The sequence below is a fragment of the Zosterops lateralis genome, assembly GCF_965231275.1.
Source record: "Zosterops lateralis genome assembly, chromosome: 1".
In the NCBI taxonomy this organism is placed as follows: Eukaryota; Metazoa; Chordata; class Aves; order Passeriformes; family Zosteropidae; genus Zosterops; species Zosterops lateralis.
The window spans coordinates 4,044,124-4,061,676 of NC_139762.1; the positions used below are offsets into that span (position 1 = coordinate 4,044,124).

Consider the following 17,553-nt stretch of genomic DNA (forward strand, 5'->3'; position numbering starts at 1 on the left):
AAAAATCAAAACATCTCAGGCATGAACCAGGGTTACAGTGCACCCCACACCCCAGCAGGTGTTTCCATGTAGGGAAAGGTTTAAGACTCATCCCTTGCTGTTCTTATAAGGTAAAGAACCTAAGAAACTTCAATTCTCTTTTCTCAGTAACTGGCCTGGTGCTGGCCAAGCAAGATATCAGTTGGATACCTGGACCTGCACCTCAAAACCTGTTGCCAATTTCATTGGGTAAAGTGCTAAAAAGCCCACCTAAACAATTAAATACTTAAAAGACTGCCCAGAACTGCTCAGTGCTTTTTTTGGACTGTCTTAGCCCATGCAGGAGTTCTCTCTACACGGCGGTGGACTTATATTTCTTTTGTTTGATACTGTTTGTTATTTTTGTCATTATTAAAACCTTTTGTTTTTACAAAGCACGTCCAGAGAAGTTGTCTCACTGTTATTAAGCCACTCTGGGAGGCTGCAGGTCAACCCTCAGACCTGATACATCTTCACTGGGCTCACTACACTCTATATCAGTGAAGGTTTTAAAGAATGTGAAGAATGTCAAGTATCACTCAGACAGCAAAGCCTGGATGGGGAAGAAGCCAATTTTACCAGTGGGAAGTGGTCAAGGAACATTTCAGAGCAGCTTGAGCATGTCCTGTATTGCTGAGGGCTGACAGCCACAGTGAACTGGACTTAAGCCCCCTTCCAGGATTAAATGCAGGGATGAAAAAAAATCCAGCTGTGTACCGAGAAACCCAGAGAGGGATGTGAAATGGCAGGATGACTGTGGAAAGCCCTGAGAGTGGGATCTGAAAGGATGAACCCTCCTGTGTGCAGCTGGGAGTTGCACTTTCTTGCCATCCATCATCAGTGCTGTCAATCAAGGACAGAAAATGGAAGTAATTGTGAGGAAAAAGGAGGCTGAGTGATCAGCTGTGAAAAAAAAAAAAAAAAAAAAAAAAAAAAAAATAAAAAAAAAAATGGAAGCTTTCATTCATGGACAGGAAGGGGAAGGTGCAAACTAAGGAAAATGAAAACTAGAAATAAAGTTAAAAAAAAAATTAAAGAAAGGAAGTTCTTTAGGTTTGAGAAAAGGGGGCTTAGGGAGGACATTATTGCTCTCTACAACTCCCTGACAGGAGGTGGTAACAAGGTCAGTCTCTCCTCCCAGGTAATAAATGCTAGGACAAGATGAAATTGTCTTAAATTGCATCAGGGGAGGTTTAGTTTGGGTATTAAGGAAAATTTCTTTCCTGAGAGGATTGTCAATCACTGGAACAGTGTCCAGGTCAGTGGTGGAGGCACCATGCATGGAGGTGTTTAACAGATGTGTAAATGTGGCACTTGGGGATGTGGTTTAGTGCTGAAGTTTGATGGTGCTTGAGAATGGTTGGACTCAATTTCAGGGTTTTTATTCAACCCAAATGATTCTGTGACAAAGGCCTAAGATGGCAACCAAGCTCTACCCTGTGAGAGTTGGACACACTGATCTTTCCAGTGCTGCACCCCAGTGAGATGCCATTACTCCTACAAAAGTAGGATTTTCCAACAAATCCAAGCAGAATCTGTGTATAAAATGGAAGTTCCTGCTGGAGGCAGTGATTGGTTCCCACTTTGACTTCATCCTCTGGGCCAAACCTACCATCAAGCTGTTTAAACCATCAGATCTCCAGTTTCATCATGGAAGCTCTACCCAGGCTGAAGATCTGGTCATAAAATGGCTGACTTTAACATGTTTTATGCTTTAAGTGTTTCCAAACAAAGAGGCAGATGCCACCATTGGCAGGAACAAATTACAGACCTAACATGGCTTCAGCTGCCTCATGGAGAAGAACTGAGAGCAAGAACTAGTTTCAATGACAAAGAAAAGGCTGACTAAGAAACTACACAGCTGCACTTGCCTTGTGGAAGTGACTCACAAGGAATTGAGCTCATAACTGGATGGATAAAGGAGAGCTCAGTTTGTAATTCTATCATAATTACACCCAGTGAGCTGATTTATATCAAATACTAGTCATAAATGTGAAAGGAATTGGGATTTACACATAATAAATGCTAAATGCATCAGTGAAAGAGTGTTCTGCATGGAACTACATATTTAAGAGACAAAGATGTGGGAAATGCTGATGATTTTCTGAGAATGTGGCCATCAGGTGCATCCTCTGTGTCTGAATGGTCACCCTGTTTTCATGTGACTCTGCCTGGCATCCAGAGCAAAGGAGGCTCTGGAGGAAAACCAGACCCTTCAGATGAAGGAAATTGCTCATGTCTGCTCTCATCCCTCCTATCACAGAGCAGATCTGGGGAAGGCAGGAACAATCAGGGCAGAGTCAGAAAATAAAAGCTGCGGGTTTGTTCTAAAGGAGTCTGGTGACATCGTGAGATGAAACATCCAGTCTGGCTGTGAGCTGGGAGGGAAGTTAAACACCAAATACCCTTTCCCCTAACAACTCCTCAGCTCATGATACTCCACAGACTGCTGCCTGCCCCTCTGCTTTTTGTTATCTCGTGCTGAAGAAAAGTGAAGGAGAAGGATTTGGTGTCAGTTTGACTCACCGTGGAGATAAAACAGTGGTTTCCATCCTGCTCAGCATAAAGAACCCCGTCCTTAATGAACACAGATATTGCGCGGAGGATGAATGAAACAAAAAGGTTCATGTGGATGAAATTTCGAGTGCAGTGAAGCTTCCTGGAGAGGAGAGAGGAAGGGAGGGGAGGAAAAAAAGAAAAATAAAGAAGAAAATAATTTTACTTTGTGGAAATGGCACAGTGGGCCTGAACTCACCTGAGCAGAGCACCTTGGTGCTAAAAATAGCAACATCTAAGCCAAGACTGGGTTAGTACTGACCCTAAACCTGAGAAAGAGGAGGGTTTGGGGATTTTATTGTAAAAGGATGCAGAGAAGCATAAAACAGACAACAGAATGAGCCCAGTGCAACTTGTGAAGTTTCATAAACCAGACCCACAGCTTCTCCTGCTGCATTTACACTCTGCTGAAATGTGATTTCTGGAGCGTGTCCAAGCTGGGGGAGCAACTCAGTAAATTCTTACTTTACTTAAAAGTGAGATAAAACCTTTCACTCTGTTTGGGGCAGCTGGGCTCCAGCTCCCTTCCTCCAGGGCCTGGGCAGCTGAGGGCTGGTGTCCCCACTCACCTGAAGCGACAGAGGATGACCATGGCAGTGGTGAGGGACACCAGGGACGTGCTGTATCCCACCGTGTACAGAGCCTTCACCGAGAGATAGTAGTAATCCTTGGGAGGCAAAAAACACAGGGTTAAACCCTCATCAACAGCCACACACCTGCCAGAGTGCAGGGGGAACCAGAGGCAGGGTTTGTGTCTCAGACAGCCTGGTTTGTCCTCCTTTCCCCTGAGGTCTCACTGAATGTCAAGCTCTGCTCTATGGCTGGGCCTGCACACCATTGGGTTATTTATCAGTGAGCTAGAAAAGCCTCTCTTTATATTTTTTTAATAAGTATCTGTACAAAAAACCCAAAAAATCAGTTGACTAAGAGATTATTTATCAACAGGGGTAGAATTGAGGCTTAGCCTGTGATGCTGTTTTACACTACAATGACACAGACTCTGAGATTTAGAAGGCTGAAAATGACTCTTTTATTTTTTGGGATGTGTTTGCTTTTTATATTATTTTACACAGACCAATTTGATTGGTGTAACAAAGGCAAACTTCTCCAATCACGTTGGTCCGAGCAGAGGGACATTAAGAAGAAGTCTCTCTTAGGAAAAAGAATGAATAATATAGATACAGTTACAAAAACATTTCTCCTGTTTACAGAAAATTCTTTGGGAAAAGAATTTCAGAAAACCAAAACACCTCAGGCATGGAACCTGTGCTACAAGCCTGAAATTCCAGAAGTTCCAAGCTACATCAACACTAAAAGCTCATCTTCTATAAATACTCAATTCAGGCTCAGGAAGGAGTCAGATCTCACCTCTCACAGTTTTATGTCCAGCTGATTGTTTGTTCTAATCATAATCAGTCAAGAACATGACCAGAGGCTGGACAGAAAGCAGTCTGCTGTTTCCCCTCTCCCCCCTTCATTTGTTTTTAATTATGAGAATAATTCCCACCTGGTTATCGGACTCTGTTTCGTTCTCATCGAAGCCGCAGGCATCGTAATAATGAGGGAAAGGTTCAGACCAGCCATCCTCAGTGCAATTCCTGCTGATGTCCCCTGTGCCAAGGGCAGGTGGGAATGTGACATCACAAGAAAAATCCCCAAGATATCCCATTCCTCCCCTTGGTGCAATGAAAACCCCACATTTCTGCTGGAAGCACTGCTTGTCTGCCTATCCACAGACTTAATTCTGGAAATTGAATTATGTCTTTAATGATCCAGGCATCTATGGATGGCTATTACTACACTTGGTCACCAGAGAGGAAAAATATTTTATCAGTACATTCAGTGTCTCCAAGAATCTCATTCTCAAGTAGATTCCTAAACCAGGAGTCAGCTAAATGTCCATTTCTGTCAAAAAGGCATCTCAGGAGTACAGCTTTGAGGAAAATATCTTCAATCCACATGGCCAACAGGCCCTTTGTGCTATTTTTAATGGTTTATATCTCAGGCCCACACATGGGACTGGTGAGAAAATGTTGGAATAGGGTAAAAATCTGGCCTGTCATTTATCCTAAGTGCAGCTAATAAGTAATCTGTAAGTTTCCATATGAAGCTGTCTTGAGAATGAGAAGTTCCTTTAACACAAAAATCTATTCTGAGGGTGAAAAAATAAGTGCACCTGTAATAACAAGGGCTTTGTCCCATGAGAGTCAGTAAAGAAAATATGTCAACAATCTGAGAATAGATAGATTTGATGGAAAATACCTTTTACTAACCAATAGATTAATTACAAGAAAGCTATGAACCAATTAGAACTTGCCTCGAGGTTTGTAAAAACTGTATAAAAGACAGCATGGGACTATAATAAAGGGCTTTTTGAACCTTCTGAAGATTATACCATGTCACTCTGTGTGTCATGTCTGCCCTAACAATGACAAGAAGACACCAGGCTAACATGAATTTTTGGCCCAGGTGCTGGAAGACACCCAGGATCCTGTGGGATATCTCAGATAAACATTATATATCCATGGAGAGGCAGCTGGATTGCTCTCCTGCAGGCTGATAAAACAACATCCCACTCATTTATCTCCAAGCCCAGGCTCTGATCTCAGAGTGACTTTGTGGGAAGGGTCTGCAGAAAACAAAGGAACATGGACTGGGAATCTCCTCATGGCAATGTGTTCTTTTCCATCTCCAGATGCCCAGAGTGGCCTCAGTTGGTGAATTCAAAGTTTCTCACATTCCTCTGTCTTATTAATTATCCCAATCCTGGTTTATAACCTTAATTTTAAGCAAATATTGGCTTAAATACCGTAATTTTTTTTGGCTAATCTCATATAAGAACCAGCTCTTAAATGGTTTCACTGACACACTTAGGCTTTAAAACCATACTGGGAATGAAGAGCTGGGGGCAGAAGAGGAAGAATGTCCTGACACACATTTACCTAGAAAGCTGTCTGAGGTGGGACAGCCCCTGTGAGGCTCTTTTGAAGCCCCATTATTCCTCCTAATATTCTTCCCAAAGCTCAGTGGCTTTCCTAAAATATTAGGGATGGGTTGCTGCTGCCCTTGTTCCTCTGCAGCACAAAGGAACAGCCTGAATTTATCAAATTATCACACTTTTTGGAGTTTCAGTTGCACCTTGACCAAAACTGATGGGAATTTCCAAGTTTTGGGTTTGCTTTTTGCTATTAGAGTTGTGCTGCTTCGCATTCTTAGAGCAGTTTAGTCTCTCATAACCTCATTTTTAACCTTATTTTAGAGAATCTGTTTGCCATCCATGCAGCAGAATCTATCTCTTTAATCATAGAATTTATTTAAGAACATTGCATTACTTGGCAATTTTTGTTAAATTACTCTTGCACATTCATCTCTAGTTTTCCATGGGAAAAAACACCCCACTGAATCATGGTGCTGACTCCATTTAACACCATTTAGTAATTACTGTTAAGCAGGTAGATATAATTTCTAGCAGCACACTTCTTAGATTGCAAGGTTTAATTGAGGAGGAATAAATTTTCATAATATTGTTGAAAATAACAGAAGAGAAAATGTCATAACTATTAGAACTGATTAGGAAATAATATCAAAATTGCAGGAAAAAGAAAAAAAAAAAAAAAAAGCTGAGAGCTTCCTTTTTAACAAATATAAATAAAAAGAGAGACAAAAATTTCCATGGTTTTGTTTCTTACCTAGGAGAGACTGGGCTGTGCTTTCCAGCAGGTCATAATCACCTAGAAAAGTGGAAATTGGGTATGAAATTGTTTTGATTGTGTTTTCTATTAGAGCCCAAACTGGTCTCTGTGGAAATCAGTGAATGGAGTGCAATTGATTTTTATTTGTTTAGATCAAGCCCAAAGGCAATAAATACTTGGTGCTGTCTTCTTGGGAAGTAAATACAGCTTTACTTGAGAGTTTAAATCAAAGCTGAACTTCTAAATTTAGAACTAAAACCACATACAATAAACAGGAGCAAAGTTTATTGCAAAAATATAGAAGTCAAATATTTTTTTCTGTAGGGATTTACATTTATGATCCTCAGGTATTTAAATAGGACCAGTTTTCAGAGAATTAATGAAAAATTATTTCCATCCATCAGTGACAAAGAGCAGTGACTAATTGTTTTAAATGAGATGGTTTAACTTTGTGGCTTTAGGTAAAATCACATTGATTTATAGAGACTTATGAGATTTTTCACTTCACTTTCTGTGCAAGTATTACAGTTAAGTACATGAATCACTGTCATAATGGTTGATACACAGACAATTTTAATAATCTGAAATTATCATGTGCACACAATTTTTGAGAACAGAAGTACCAAGGATGTTGGCAGCACAACTGGCTCTTACCTGCATGGGTTTGCCCCAAGTTATCCACTTCCCAACCTGAAATTAGAAGAATGAAGAAAATTAATTCATAATGATAATAGGCTGCAATTTAATTTTGATCAAAGTTTGACTCCCATGAGAGGAATGGATGTAGCACAGCCCAGAGAAGAACTGCAAGTTTAAATCTTTATTTCTGCATTAGTCCTGTGTATTTATGAGTGGAAATAGGTTTTCAGAAAATGGTTATTTTGTTATATTGTTAAATATACATATTGTTAAATATATGGTTATCAGAAAGGTCCATCAGACTCTAGGAAGAATAAGAAAAATGAATGTAGGAGGGTTTTGTGGATTTTTAAAAAGATTATTATTTAGGGGAATGTTCTGAACTAAGAAAGACTCACACATTTCCAAAACAATGTGCCCAAATCCACACTGCTTAACACTCTAAAACCACAACTATCACAGTGGGAAATGGTAAAATCTTTGGTTTATATTAGAAATCTCCCTTTCCCTTTCTTCTACTCTTCCAAAATAAATTGCTGGAACGATGTCAAACGCACCTCCCAACCCTCTGTGCCTGATATTTAATCCGAATTGGCCTGAAAATCCGACTTTGCTGAATCCTGGGTGGATTTTGGCTCAGCTGGGGATGCAGGAGGAGAAGGAGGAGCTGCCTTGAGCCAGGGAGTGGAGCTGCTGCACCGTGAACTGAGCAAATCGCTCTGACCGTGCCCCAGAAATCAGGGAAAAAACGTCCCCAACATTTCACTGACAACTCCAGCAGGATAAATGTCCACATCATTTAGTTCTGCACCTTCTGGAGAGGCCACAGGGCTTCAGGTTGTTCTCCCTTTAACCCTGGTGGTCTAATGTAAATTAGGGATTGGAAAAACCCTCTCCAAATTGTGTGAGAAGGGTTTTGCTAAAAGAAAAATCCAAGAAAACACTGATTTTGATCCTATGGGAGAGGAGAAAGCACCTAAAGAAATAAAATAATAACGGGAGGCTTTTCAGCACAGCATAAAATATGGGGATTTTTATTTTATAATTCACATAATAATCTGAAATTCCTTGATTTCTGTGTCTCCTCTAAAGTAAATCAGATGTGCTTTTATACCTCTTAAGGCAGAAAAAAGAGGGTTTAATGTGAAAATGATGGTGGGAGTACAGAAAACTCATCTGAAGCATCAGGCAGGCTGTATTGTGACTTTGGATGGATTATTAAACATCAATCTGACGCCCTAAGTTTCATTTCCATGTATTTCATATTTTGTGGTGGCCGAGGGGTGCAGCTCTGAGCTCACAGTCAGTGTCACTGAGCTCTCTGCACACAGCAGGGACACAAAACAAATCCTTGTCCTGCTGCACACCAAGGACAACTGGCACAACTTTCAAGCCCACAAAATATAGAAAGCAGTTACTGTCATTGATGTTAGAATATTATGTATTAGTTCATTTTTACTTTCATGGCATCCATAGTAACAGTTAAAACACATCAATGCCGTTTTTATGCAGGCTCATTATAGAAATATGTTTGTATACATACTGAAATTATTATGACATTTCACTGTGTTTGGACATTATGAAGAGAATCACATTTCTAACAACATTAATTTTCTGATTTGTAGGAGCAAACCAGCTTTCATTAACATATATTTCTATATCTGAGTCCTAACTAATGTACTGGAGAAAATTCCAGTACAACATTTGTCTGTACAGGCTTTTAGGCTTGATTCATCAACTCAATTTTCACTAATAAGTTAAGATGCAAGGAAGTTAATTAGATTTACATTGAACATCATGTCCTGAGTTACAACAAAAAGTCAAAGTTCATCTATTAAATGATGCAATAAAATGAACACATATACAATTATATTTGTGGGTGTATGGATGGATTTTTGCATTTGTACGTAATTATTTAAATATATATAGATAAAAATATGTTAAATATGTCTGTATATATACATACATATACAAACACATATAAATAATTTAATAAAATAAATATAATATATATATATAATATAATAGCATAATAGTATATAACATACTAGTATAAAATAACATATATAATATAATAATATATAATATTATATGTTACATATTATATAATGTATGTTATGTATTATATATTATATATGTTATACATTGTATGTTATGTAATATGTATTATGCAATATATTATATATTATGTATTTATTTTGTATAATATATTTAATGTATTATATTTTATATTTTATGTTAAATGTTTTACATGTTGTATATCTATATATTATATATACAAACAGATATTTTATGTCTCTATAGAGAGATTTATTTATATATTAAAATATATATACAAACAAATATATTTTTATATATATAAGAAACATGAGGGAACATACAGCCACCATATGCCTTGGAATTCCTGCACATTGCTGCTGCTGCCCTGCCCTCAGACAGTGCAAGTTTCTGTGTCCTGCAGCAAAAGATGGAAATTTACTTGACAGAAATCCATGGCACTGGTGCTGTTCTCTCACATCTGAGAATGAAATCGAGTTCAAGTGTATTTGTTTTGTGCACAACATTTAACATGTTTACAGAGAGGGACAAGAGCTGACCTTGCATCTAAAGGATTGTAAGGAATCCCAGACATAGAGGAGTCACTCTCATTTTTCAAAATATTACCTCAAAACGTTGTTTTTCTGGGTTATATTTTTACCTCAGTGCCTTTAAGGCTCTAGGGAGTAAATTTACTCAGTAAATTTACTCTGCTGTCAGTGATGGAGTGGACAGGACCACAGGACCCCTCACTGTGAGGGCTTTCCCACAAACCCTCCTGTTTTTCAACTCTTAGGACACAAACAATGAGAAATTGGTGTGTTTGACTGCACTGACGAAGAAGAGAAAGCTCATTTGTATGATTATACAATGATCTAATGAAATGCATTGCTCTCTCGGAAATGAAGAATAAATAAAATATGATTTTCATCTGCATTTTCACTGGGAACACATTTTTCAGGGGTTTAATTCAAGGGTTATTTTTACAAGGGACTTTTGAGAAAAGCACGTAATGACAGGATAAGGAGGAACAGCTTGAAACTGAAAGTGAACAGGTTTAGGTTGTGTATTAGGAAGAAATTCTGTACTCAGAGGGTGAGGAGGGCCTGGGACAGGGTGCCCAGAGAAGCTGTGGCTGCCCCTGGATCCCTGGAAGTGTCCAAGGCCAGGATGGACAGGGCTTGGAATAACCTGGGATAGTGGAAGGTGTCCCTGCCCATGGCTGGGGGTGACACTGGATGAGCTTTAAGATCTTTTCCAACCCAAACCATTTTATAATTCTATAATTAATTCTATAATTCCATAATTCTATTATAATAACATCTTAAATGTCATGATTTTATGACTTATTTGAATCACATCTGTGCTTCTCACACGTAGTTGACTCCAAACTATGGAAATATGGACACAACAGCAGACAAACAGTGCTTTAGAACAGCACTTATTAAATCAATAATTGCTCTTATCAGTCAATAAACTCCCGAGGAAGCTGCTGTAATCCTCGACACAGGATGGTTTATCCAGTGTATTGACAGGCTCCGTTATTTGCTGCTTGACCAGACTTAAGTAAGTGTCACTCTTTGGGAAGTAAATCTACAATTAATGCTTTAATTGACATTGTTAATTAGTTGTTATTTGCAGCACTGCTTAGAGATCCTAGAGAAGATCTATCAGAATGCTGAGTGACCAATTCCAAAGACCAAGTACAGAAAATACTCCTTATTTCTGTTTTCTGCATGAAGAGGTAAAAGAGGGAGGAAAAAAAAATTCCAAGGACTTGCCAATGACTCCCCATAGAGCTGGTGGCAGAGACCCAGAACTTTCCTGCCCTTTTCTTGCACATTTATCAGACTTTCCTCTTTGATTTTTATTTACTGAGACACAGAACTCATAATTCACCCCTCACTATGCAACAACTGATGAGAAACTCGACGACAGCAATTGCTCCTGATTTAAAGTGGCCAGGGATGGGGGAGCTGAAGCCAAGAACCAGCCTGTGCACCATGAGCCTCAGAGCCTTTTAGATCTCCTCCTTGGTGCCAAATCTGTGCTGGCTGCTCTCCACCTGCCTGGCCTCCCGTGGCTTTGTTTATCTGAACACAACTTGCATTTAACCCTTTTGTTCCAGCGTTTGTCCCTTATTAGTGGCAGAGCGGGAGGGGATGAAAGGCTTCCAAAGCTGTTTGGTCCTGAATTGGCTTGCCCACACTTCTCCCCTAGTCCTGTTGTTCTCAGGTCAGTATTGTGGGTTGGAGAGCTGCCCCACAAATGTAATTCTCCAAAAGGTTTTGGGTTTTGATACATTAAGATCAACATAGAAAGCCTGCACTGTTTTTACTGCACGTTGTGTCCCTACAGAAAATGCAGTGACTGAGGCAGGGAGAGACTGTGGAAAACACAACCCCTTGTTATCCTGCTGTCCAGCTATGTGGATAACAAGGTGGCCGGGCAGGAGTTTAATTTTTTTTTGTTTCCTGTTTTATATAGCACTGATTGGAGGTTTGACATTCCGTTTCTGAACGTGAAATAAACCAACGAGCTCTCGCGCCCGACTCGGTGGCATCCACCACGCTGAGCCTCCTCTCTGCCTTCCCCAGGCTGCCTGCTGCTCTCCTGCTCCAGCAATCTGTTCAGCCGGCTGGCAGAGCCACAGTCAGGAGCAGCAGGCTACTTAGCAGCTTTTCTGCAGCTCTCTGAGCTCCCCACACGGGTTCTGTTTCATCCCCTGCCCGCTGCTTCCCTAGAAGGGACATCAGCCCTCTGCCTGGTCCTGTGCCTGCACCACACATGATCCCACACACACATAACCCAACCATCCCAACTCCTTTGTCATGGCTCTTTGTGTTTTCCAGAAAAGTTGTGGCTTCTCCTGGGTCCCTGGGAGTGTCCAAGGCCAAGCTGGATGAGCTTCTCAGGAACCTGGGATAGTGGAAGATGTCCCTGCATATGGCAGGGGTGGAATGAGATGACCCTTAAGGTCATTTGCAACTGAAACTATTCTGTGATTCTGTAATTGATTGATTAATCCAGGATTAGCTGCTTGGACTTTACAGTCTCATTAGCAGGATCTGTAGGAAGAAGGAGGCAGGCAAGGTCACAGAGCACACGGCCCTACAGGTTCTCACACACCTTTCCCTGTGTCAGGTGCTTCCCACAACTATTTCCAGGGGTTTAGGTCTCTCCAGCTTCATGCTCCAGAGCCAATAATCTAAACTACAGATTAAAAGTCATTTATACAAGAGTGGGAGGTGACAAGACAAGGAGGAATGGCTTCCAATTGACAGCAGGGCTACATGGGACATTAGGAAGAACTTCTCTCTGTGAGGGTGGGGAGGCCCTGGCACAGGGTACCCAGACAAGCTCCAGCTGCCTCTGGATCCCTGGAAGTGTCCAAGGCCAGGCTGGATGGGGCTTGGAGCAGCCTGGGATAGTGGAAGATGTCCCTGCCCATGGCAGGGTGTGGAACAGAGAAGACTTTTAAAATCCCCTCCAACACAAGCCATTCTGGGATTCTGTTATTTTATCATTTACTGTAGATCTCCATTTGCCTTGACAAAGGGATTTGTGAACATAATGCTCACACAGAGACAGTACAGAATGAAGTAGTGTTTATTTTATTTAGAAAACAAGAAAACTGGGGCAGAGGATAATCAAGGGTAAGATTAGGAAGCCGTGTCCATGTTTGCGTGTTTGAATAAGAACTGGTGCCTAAGGACATCTGAGTAACTGATCCTGTGGGGCAAACTCATTCCATCCAGTTTATCTACATGAGATAAGTTCACCTGGTTTTTTTATGTCTTCTCCCATAAGGGGCAGAGAAACTGGAATTTCCTGAGGGTGGTTGGGTTTAGATATCTGTCCTACCAAGTGAAGAACAAGTTCCTGCAAAGTCTTTGTTACCCAGAGCTTTGTGCAAGACACTGCAGAAAAGGCAGGGACAGACTGATGCATAATTAATTTCTTCCTATATCCCGGTTTACTTTCAGGCCACAGGGACAAGATCCAGTGAATCATGCCTGGAAATCATGGGAGAATTCCAGTAAGGTCCCATATGGAGAACAGAAAGGTCAGAGCACACAGGGCTGGCTGAGGTGGGATTGATGCACAGATATGATCAATAACATTTAAGGGAAATCATGGCTTTATTCTTTTCTTCCTCTTTCCTGTTAAAGGATGTGAAACTAGAAGTGGACTGAGGTCACCATAGCAACTAAGCATTGTCTAAACGTTGTGCGAGTCTTTCCTTTGAGTCTGGCTGTCACGGGAGCATCCATCAGAGAGCAGGATCAATGCAATTACTATTGAGGGGTGTCCTAGCTCTGAAGAGGGCAGGGATCATATCTGAGGGAAAAACAAAAGTTTTTCAAACAAGAACCATGAAAAAATTCAAAACGTTGCCTGACGGAGATTGTCAGTTCTGGAATAACGCCTAGAGAAGAAAGCAAATTAAATGCCTTGCTCAAAGGTAAGAATGAATGTGTGCCCACCACACCTAAAGTCCTGCAATCACCTGGAACTCTTTTCCCAATCATTTGGGTCAAGAGGAGAAACATGAAGAGAGCAGAGACTGTTAGGAAAGGTTGAAGGGTCTGCTCATGTTGCCCCTACAGTGGTACTTCAACCTTTTGCAGTCCAAGCGTTCTCCAAACCACTCTCAGCAGCTCTCAGCATCTTCCACCTTTGCATTCTTCCCAAAGAAGCAGGATTATTTATTTTCCCAAATTCAGATTATCTCTCAGGTCATTGACAAAGTTCTTGATCTGTGTTGGAGCTTTCCCCTGACCACTGCAGGATGTCCTCCTGCAGAGGACCAAGGACTTGATCTCGAGCTGAAATGCTCTTTTTCATGCTGCACGTTTGAGTATCAGAGGCACAGAGCCTTATGTCCCCATAATTTGGTGGGAAAGGCCAAAAAATGTCTTTTTTTTTTCTGCTAGGAAACATTTGAGAGGCCTCAGTTGCTTGATTAGAAATGTAGATCCAGTTACTGTTTTTGATGACAGCATTTTCCTCCCATTTTCTCTGCACTGCAGATGGACTTTGTGATGCTGTGACCACGGAGGCTTAATTATAGCTTGTCCTCCTCTCTTTGGAAAAACTGGAATAATCCCATGGTTTTACTGCCTGTGCAGAGCCCAGGGATGAAAACCAGCTGGAAATGACTTGTGCCATTTTATATATACTTTTTTTTTTCTTTCTTCTTTTTTTAAGTTTTTCTTTAATGGTTTATATATAAAATAGGTACCTTTGCACTGAACTTGATTGTGGCTGCTATGTAGGATTTTATATAAAATTAAGGATGAAACAAAGATTTCAGAGTTCTGGTTCCTTCAATAAATAAATATAAATAAGCTCCAATAGCTCATTATTATTCGCATAATGAGGATGCTGGGATGGGTCATACTGTTTTCCAGAGAAAACTTGGTTACAGGATTTTCATTCCCTCCATTTCTAAGCAGGATATTGGAACACTCATCCAGGCAAAACATCCTTGAAGAGCAATCTGGACCTTTGCATTGATCTTTTGCCTTTTTGACAGGCAAATGCAATTTCCAATTTCACTCTGCTGCAATGCTGACCTTAATTTCAGTACAGCAACAAAATCCTGCATCTTTTACCTCAGTAGAAAATAAGCACACAACCTTCCAGGGATGTTCGGGTGTTTAGGAGGCCCCTGATCTTTATCAGTCACCTTTTCTCCCTGCCTAAACAAAAAACTATCAATGCATAACCCAAACTAAAAGAAACTGTGACTTTCAAGTGTTTTTAACAGCTTTCACTTTGGGAAGTCAGTGAGTTTTGTTGTCTTTTCATCCAGTTTGGAGGTTTTGTACCATTTTTCCACACCAGCTTTTAAAGGCTTTACCTGGACTGTCTCCCCAGAAAGGACACAAAAGCCTTTCCACATTCAAAGATGGAGCATCACTTCCCCTCTCATTAACTCTTCCCTTGTCATCTTATTCTAATTGATTAGGGATAACATCTAAACCTGAGCACAGACTGCTTCCCAAATCCAATTAACCCCGTGTTCATAAATCCCACTGTCCACCCGTGGCATCTCTAGTGCAGCACTTACAAGGTTTGGGATTCTCATAGAATCAATTAATCAATTAATTAGTACAACAAAGTACTTGAGTGTTTCCCTGGGTTTTAAATGGGATCAGTGACAAGACTATTCCCAATTTCTTGAGATAACAGAGCTCGTTGCCTGAGCACTGATTGTGTTCAACCAAGAGAAGCAAAAATCCAAAGAGTTTGGTTCTGAAATGTGAGCATCGGATGTAATACCCTCTTAAACTCTCTAATACCTGATTACATCCTTTATTCTACTGGATTTTAATTAGGAACTCTTAATCCTGGTATCAGCACAGGATAGGTTTTATGCCTTTGGTAAAAATTAGGAGAATTTTCTCTGTTGTACATGTTGAACCATGTTTTGTGGTAAATGTAGCAGGGAGTGCCCTAAACTGAGCACCAGATAATCTACCTGAATTGCTGGAAGATTCACTAAGAGCTGCTCATATTTATTATTTGGATTTGTGAATGAAAGCATTTTCCAAATGTGGAGCATATGGCAAAGCTCAGAAACTATTATAGCATGTCTTAATGTAATTTATAATACATATTTTTATATATTGTAATATAGGTCTATTATTATATTATATTATATTATATTATATTATATTATATGTATGTTATAGTTTGTGTTATTTTTTACTGCAACTCAAAGGACTGAAAATATGTTAATTTCTGATCTGTTTATTGAGTTTCATTCCGTGGTGCATTTGGGTGTGTGTTTATAGGTTCCAGAATATTTCAGCTGTGCAAAGCAGAAAAAAACCAGAGATTTTGCTTCTGTATATTTCCATTGTCAGGCAGTATCACCTCTGGAAAAAAAAAAATAAATGGAGAAAAAAGCAAAGAGAAAATTTTCCAGCTGGGAATGCAGATCCCTGTGTTAGGGCCATCTCTAGGTCTTGCTGTGTCCTACTGAAAGATAACATCACAGCTTGATGTGGTTTTCTTCTTTTTACCTCTATAAAGATGCCTTGGAAGGCTTTAAATATGTCCTGCTGTGGAGTGGGTGTTTCTGGAGCCAGTGCTGGGAAGGCACTGGAGAAAGAGTAACGAACATACAACAGAGAAGTACCAGCACTTGGTGGAAATAATGATTGATGGATATCAACCAGAGAAATCCATGTGGAAGAGGAAAAACAAATATTTTTTAGGAGCTATCTAGAAGAAAAGCCACTGGAATCCTTAATTTACAAGATGAGAAAAAGCTCAGGAACTAATAAGACTTTTTTCCATTGAAGGAAAGGAATCTCCAGCGGAGAGATTTTGAGGACTATACTTTTGTTCCAGTCTACATCTGAAAGGAATGAAAAACTCTGGTGATGCTGGACGATCAGAAAGGTGAAATTAAATTTTAGAAGGCAGAGTTGTCAAATGCACAGAATTCCACTTTGAACCTCCTGCATGATGTTGACAGCAGCCCAAATGCTACTCCTTGGTTCTATTGCAGTGAGGGTTAGAGCAGAGCAGATTAAAACCAGCAACAGCTGGTATTTTTAGCTAAATATCCAGCTAATTTTTCCAGAAATCATCCTTCCAGATGACAGCTTAGTTAGTTAATTTTTTTTTTTCCTATTTTACTCCACATGGAAATCAGACAACCAAGCAAAGGCAGGCAGATTCCTTTCTGAAATCCATAAAACAAGCAGTGGTTCCATTTAACTCCAGACAAGCATTTGAGAGGGGTCAGAGAAAGAATCTTCTACAAGTGCCCATCGATTTCTCTCCACTGAACCAGAAGTCCATGTGATCATTTCAGAAATTCACATAAAAATTTAAATATCCAAAGCCAGGTGAGATGTTTCCCACCCAGTCTTTAGGGTTAACACACCCCATGATTTCCCTGTGATTATGTTGTACCTAGAGGTGCTTCAGAGCACAAAACTTTTCAAAAGTATAAATTAAAGTTATTGCTGTGTTTGCAAAAATTATCTATGGCCATATAAAAATGTTGCTGTGCTAGGAATGATTTTGCTATTAATAAAAATTAGTGTCCATGCCCAGCCCAGCTCCATAATCTAGAATCAGAGCAGCAGCCAGAGGACACTGTAACAATCCCTAAAATGTGATTATCCATGTCTTAGAAACATTAGAGTTCTCTAATAGCGCGTTATTTAGGGAACCATCATGAAATGTGACTTTTTTCATTAAACCCTCATTGAACAAATACACTTGGCTGATAAAAATCAGCAGCAATGATGGCAAAGCTGATGCTGATTCACCCCCGAGAGCGTTTTGGGATGTTGGTAATTCCACCTTGGGGTCAGCAGTGCAATCCCAGCCACATCTGTTGAGATTTCCAGCCGCTCCAGGTTAAATGTTTATTTGTTTATCTAATGAATTATGACTCTTGGGTTTGTTCCTAGTGAGCAGATGCCCAAAAACCCCCTCAAACCCAGCCCTACATGAGGTAACAGCTGTCACTTTTATTGGGGACCCCTTGGGGAGGTCAAGGAAGGGGACACGGGTTTCCACTGGATGGAATATTCCTCCCTTAGGGTCACCCTGCCACAGGCCAAATGGGAAGTACAGTGTG

At 40.2% G+C, this 17,553-nt stretch overlaps 1 protein-coding gene across 4 annotated transcripts in view; it reads right to left on the bottom strand.

Annotated features, from left to right (window-relative positions):
* Positions 1 to 17,553, bottom strand: part of ADCYAP1R1 (ADCYAP receptor type I) — a 110,792-nt gene that overhangs the window by 36,054 nt on the left and 57,185 nt on the right. For all 4 annotated transcript variants that reach the window (XM_083872095.1, XM_083872094.1, XM_083872093.1 and 1 more), the window contains exons 4-8: positions 6,921 to 6,956; positions 6,264 to 6,305; positions 4,082 to 4,185; positions 3,144 to 3,241; positions 2,545 to 2,677 (exon numbers count right to left, since the gene is read on the bottom strand). In XM_083872095.1, the coding sequence (XP_083728221.1) occupies positions 2,545 to 2,677; positions 3,144 to 3,241; positions 4,082 to 4,185; positions 6,264 to 6,305; positions 6,921 to 6,956 (413 nt within the window). The remainder of the gene's footprint in view (positions 1 to 2,544; positions 2,678 to 3,143; positions 3,242 to 4,081; positions 4,186 to 6,263; positions 6,306 to 6,920; positions 6,957 to 17,553) is intronic.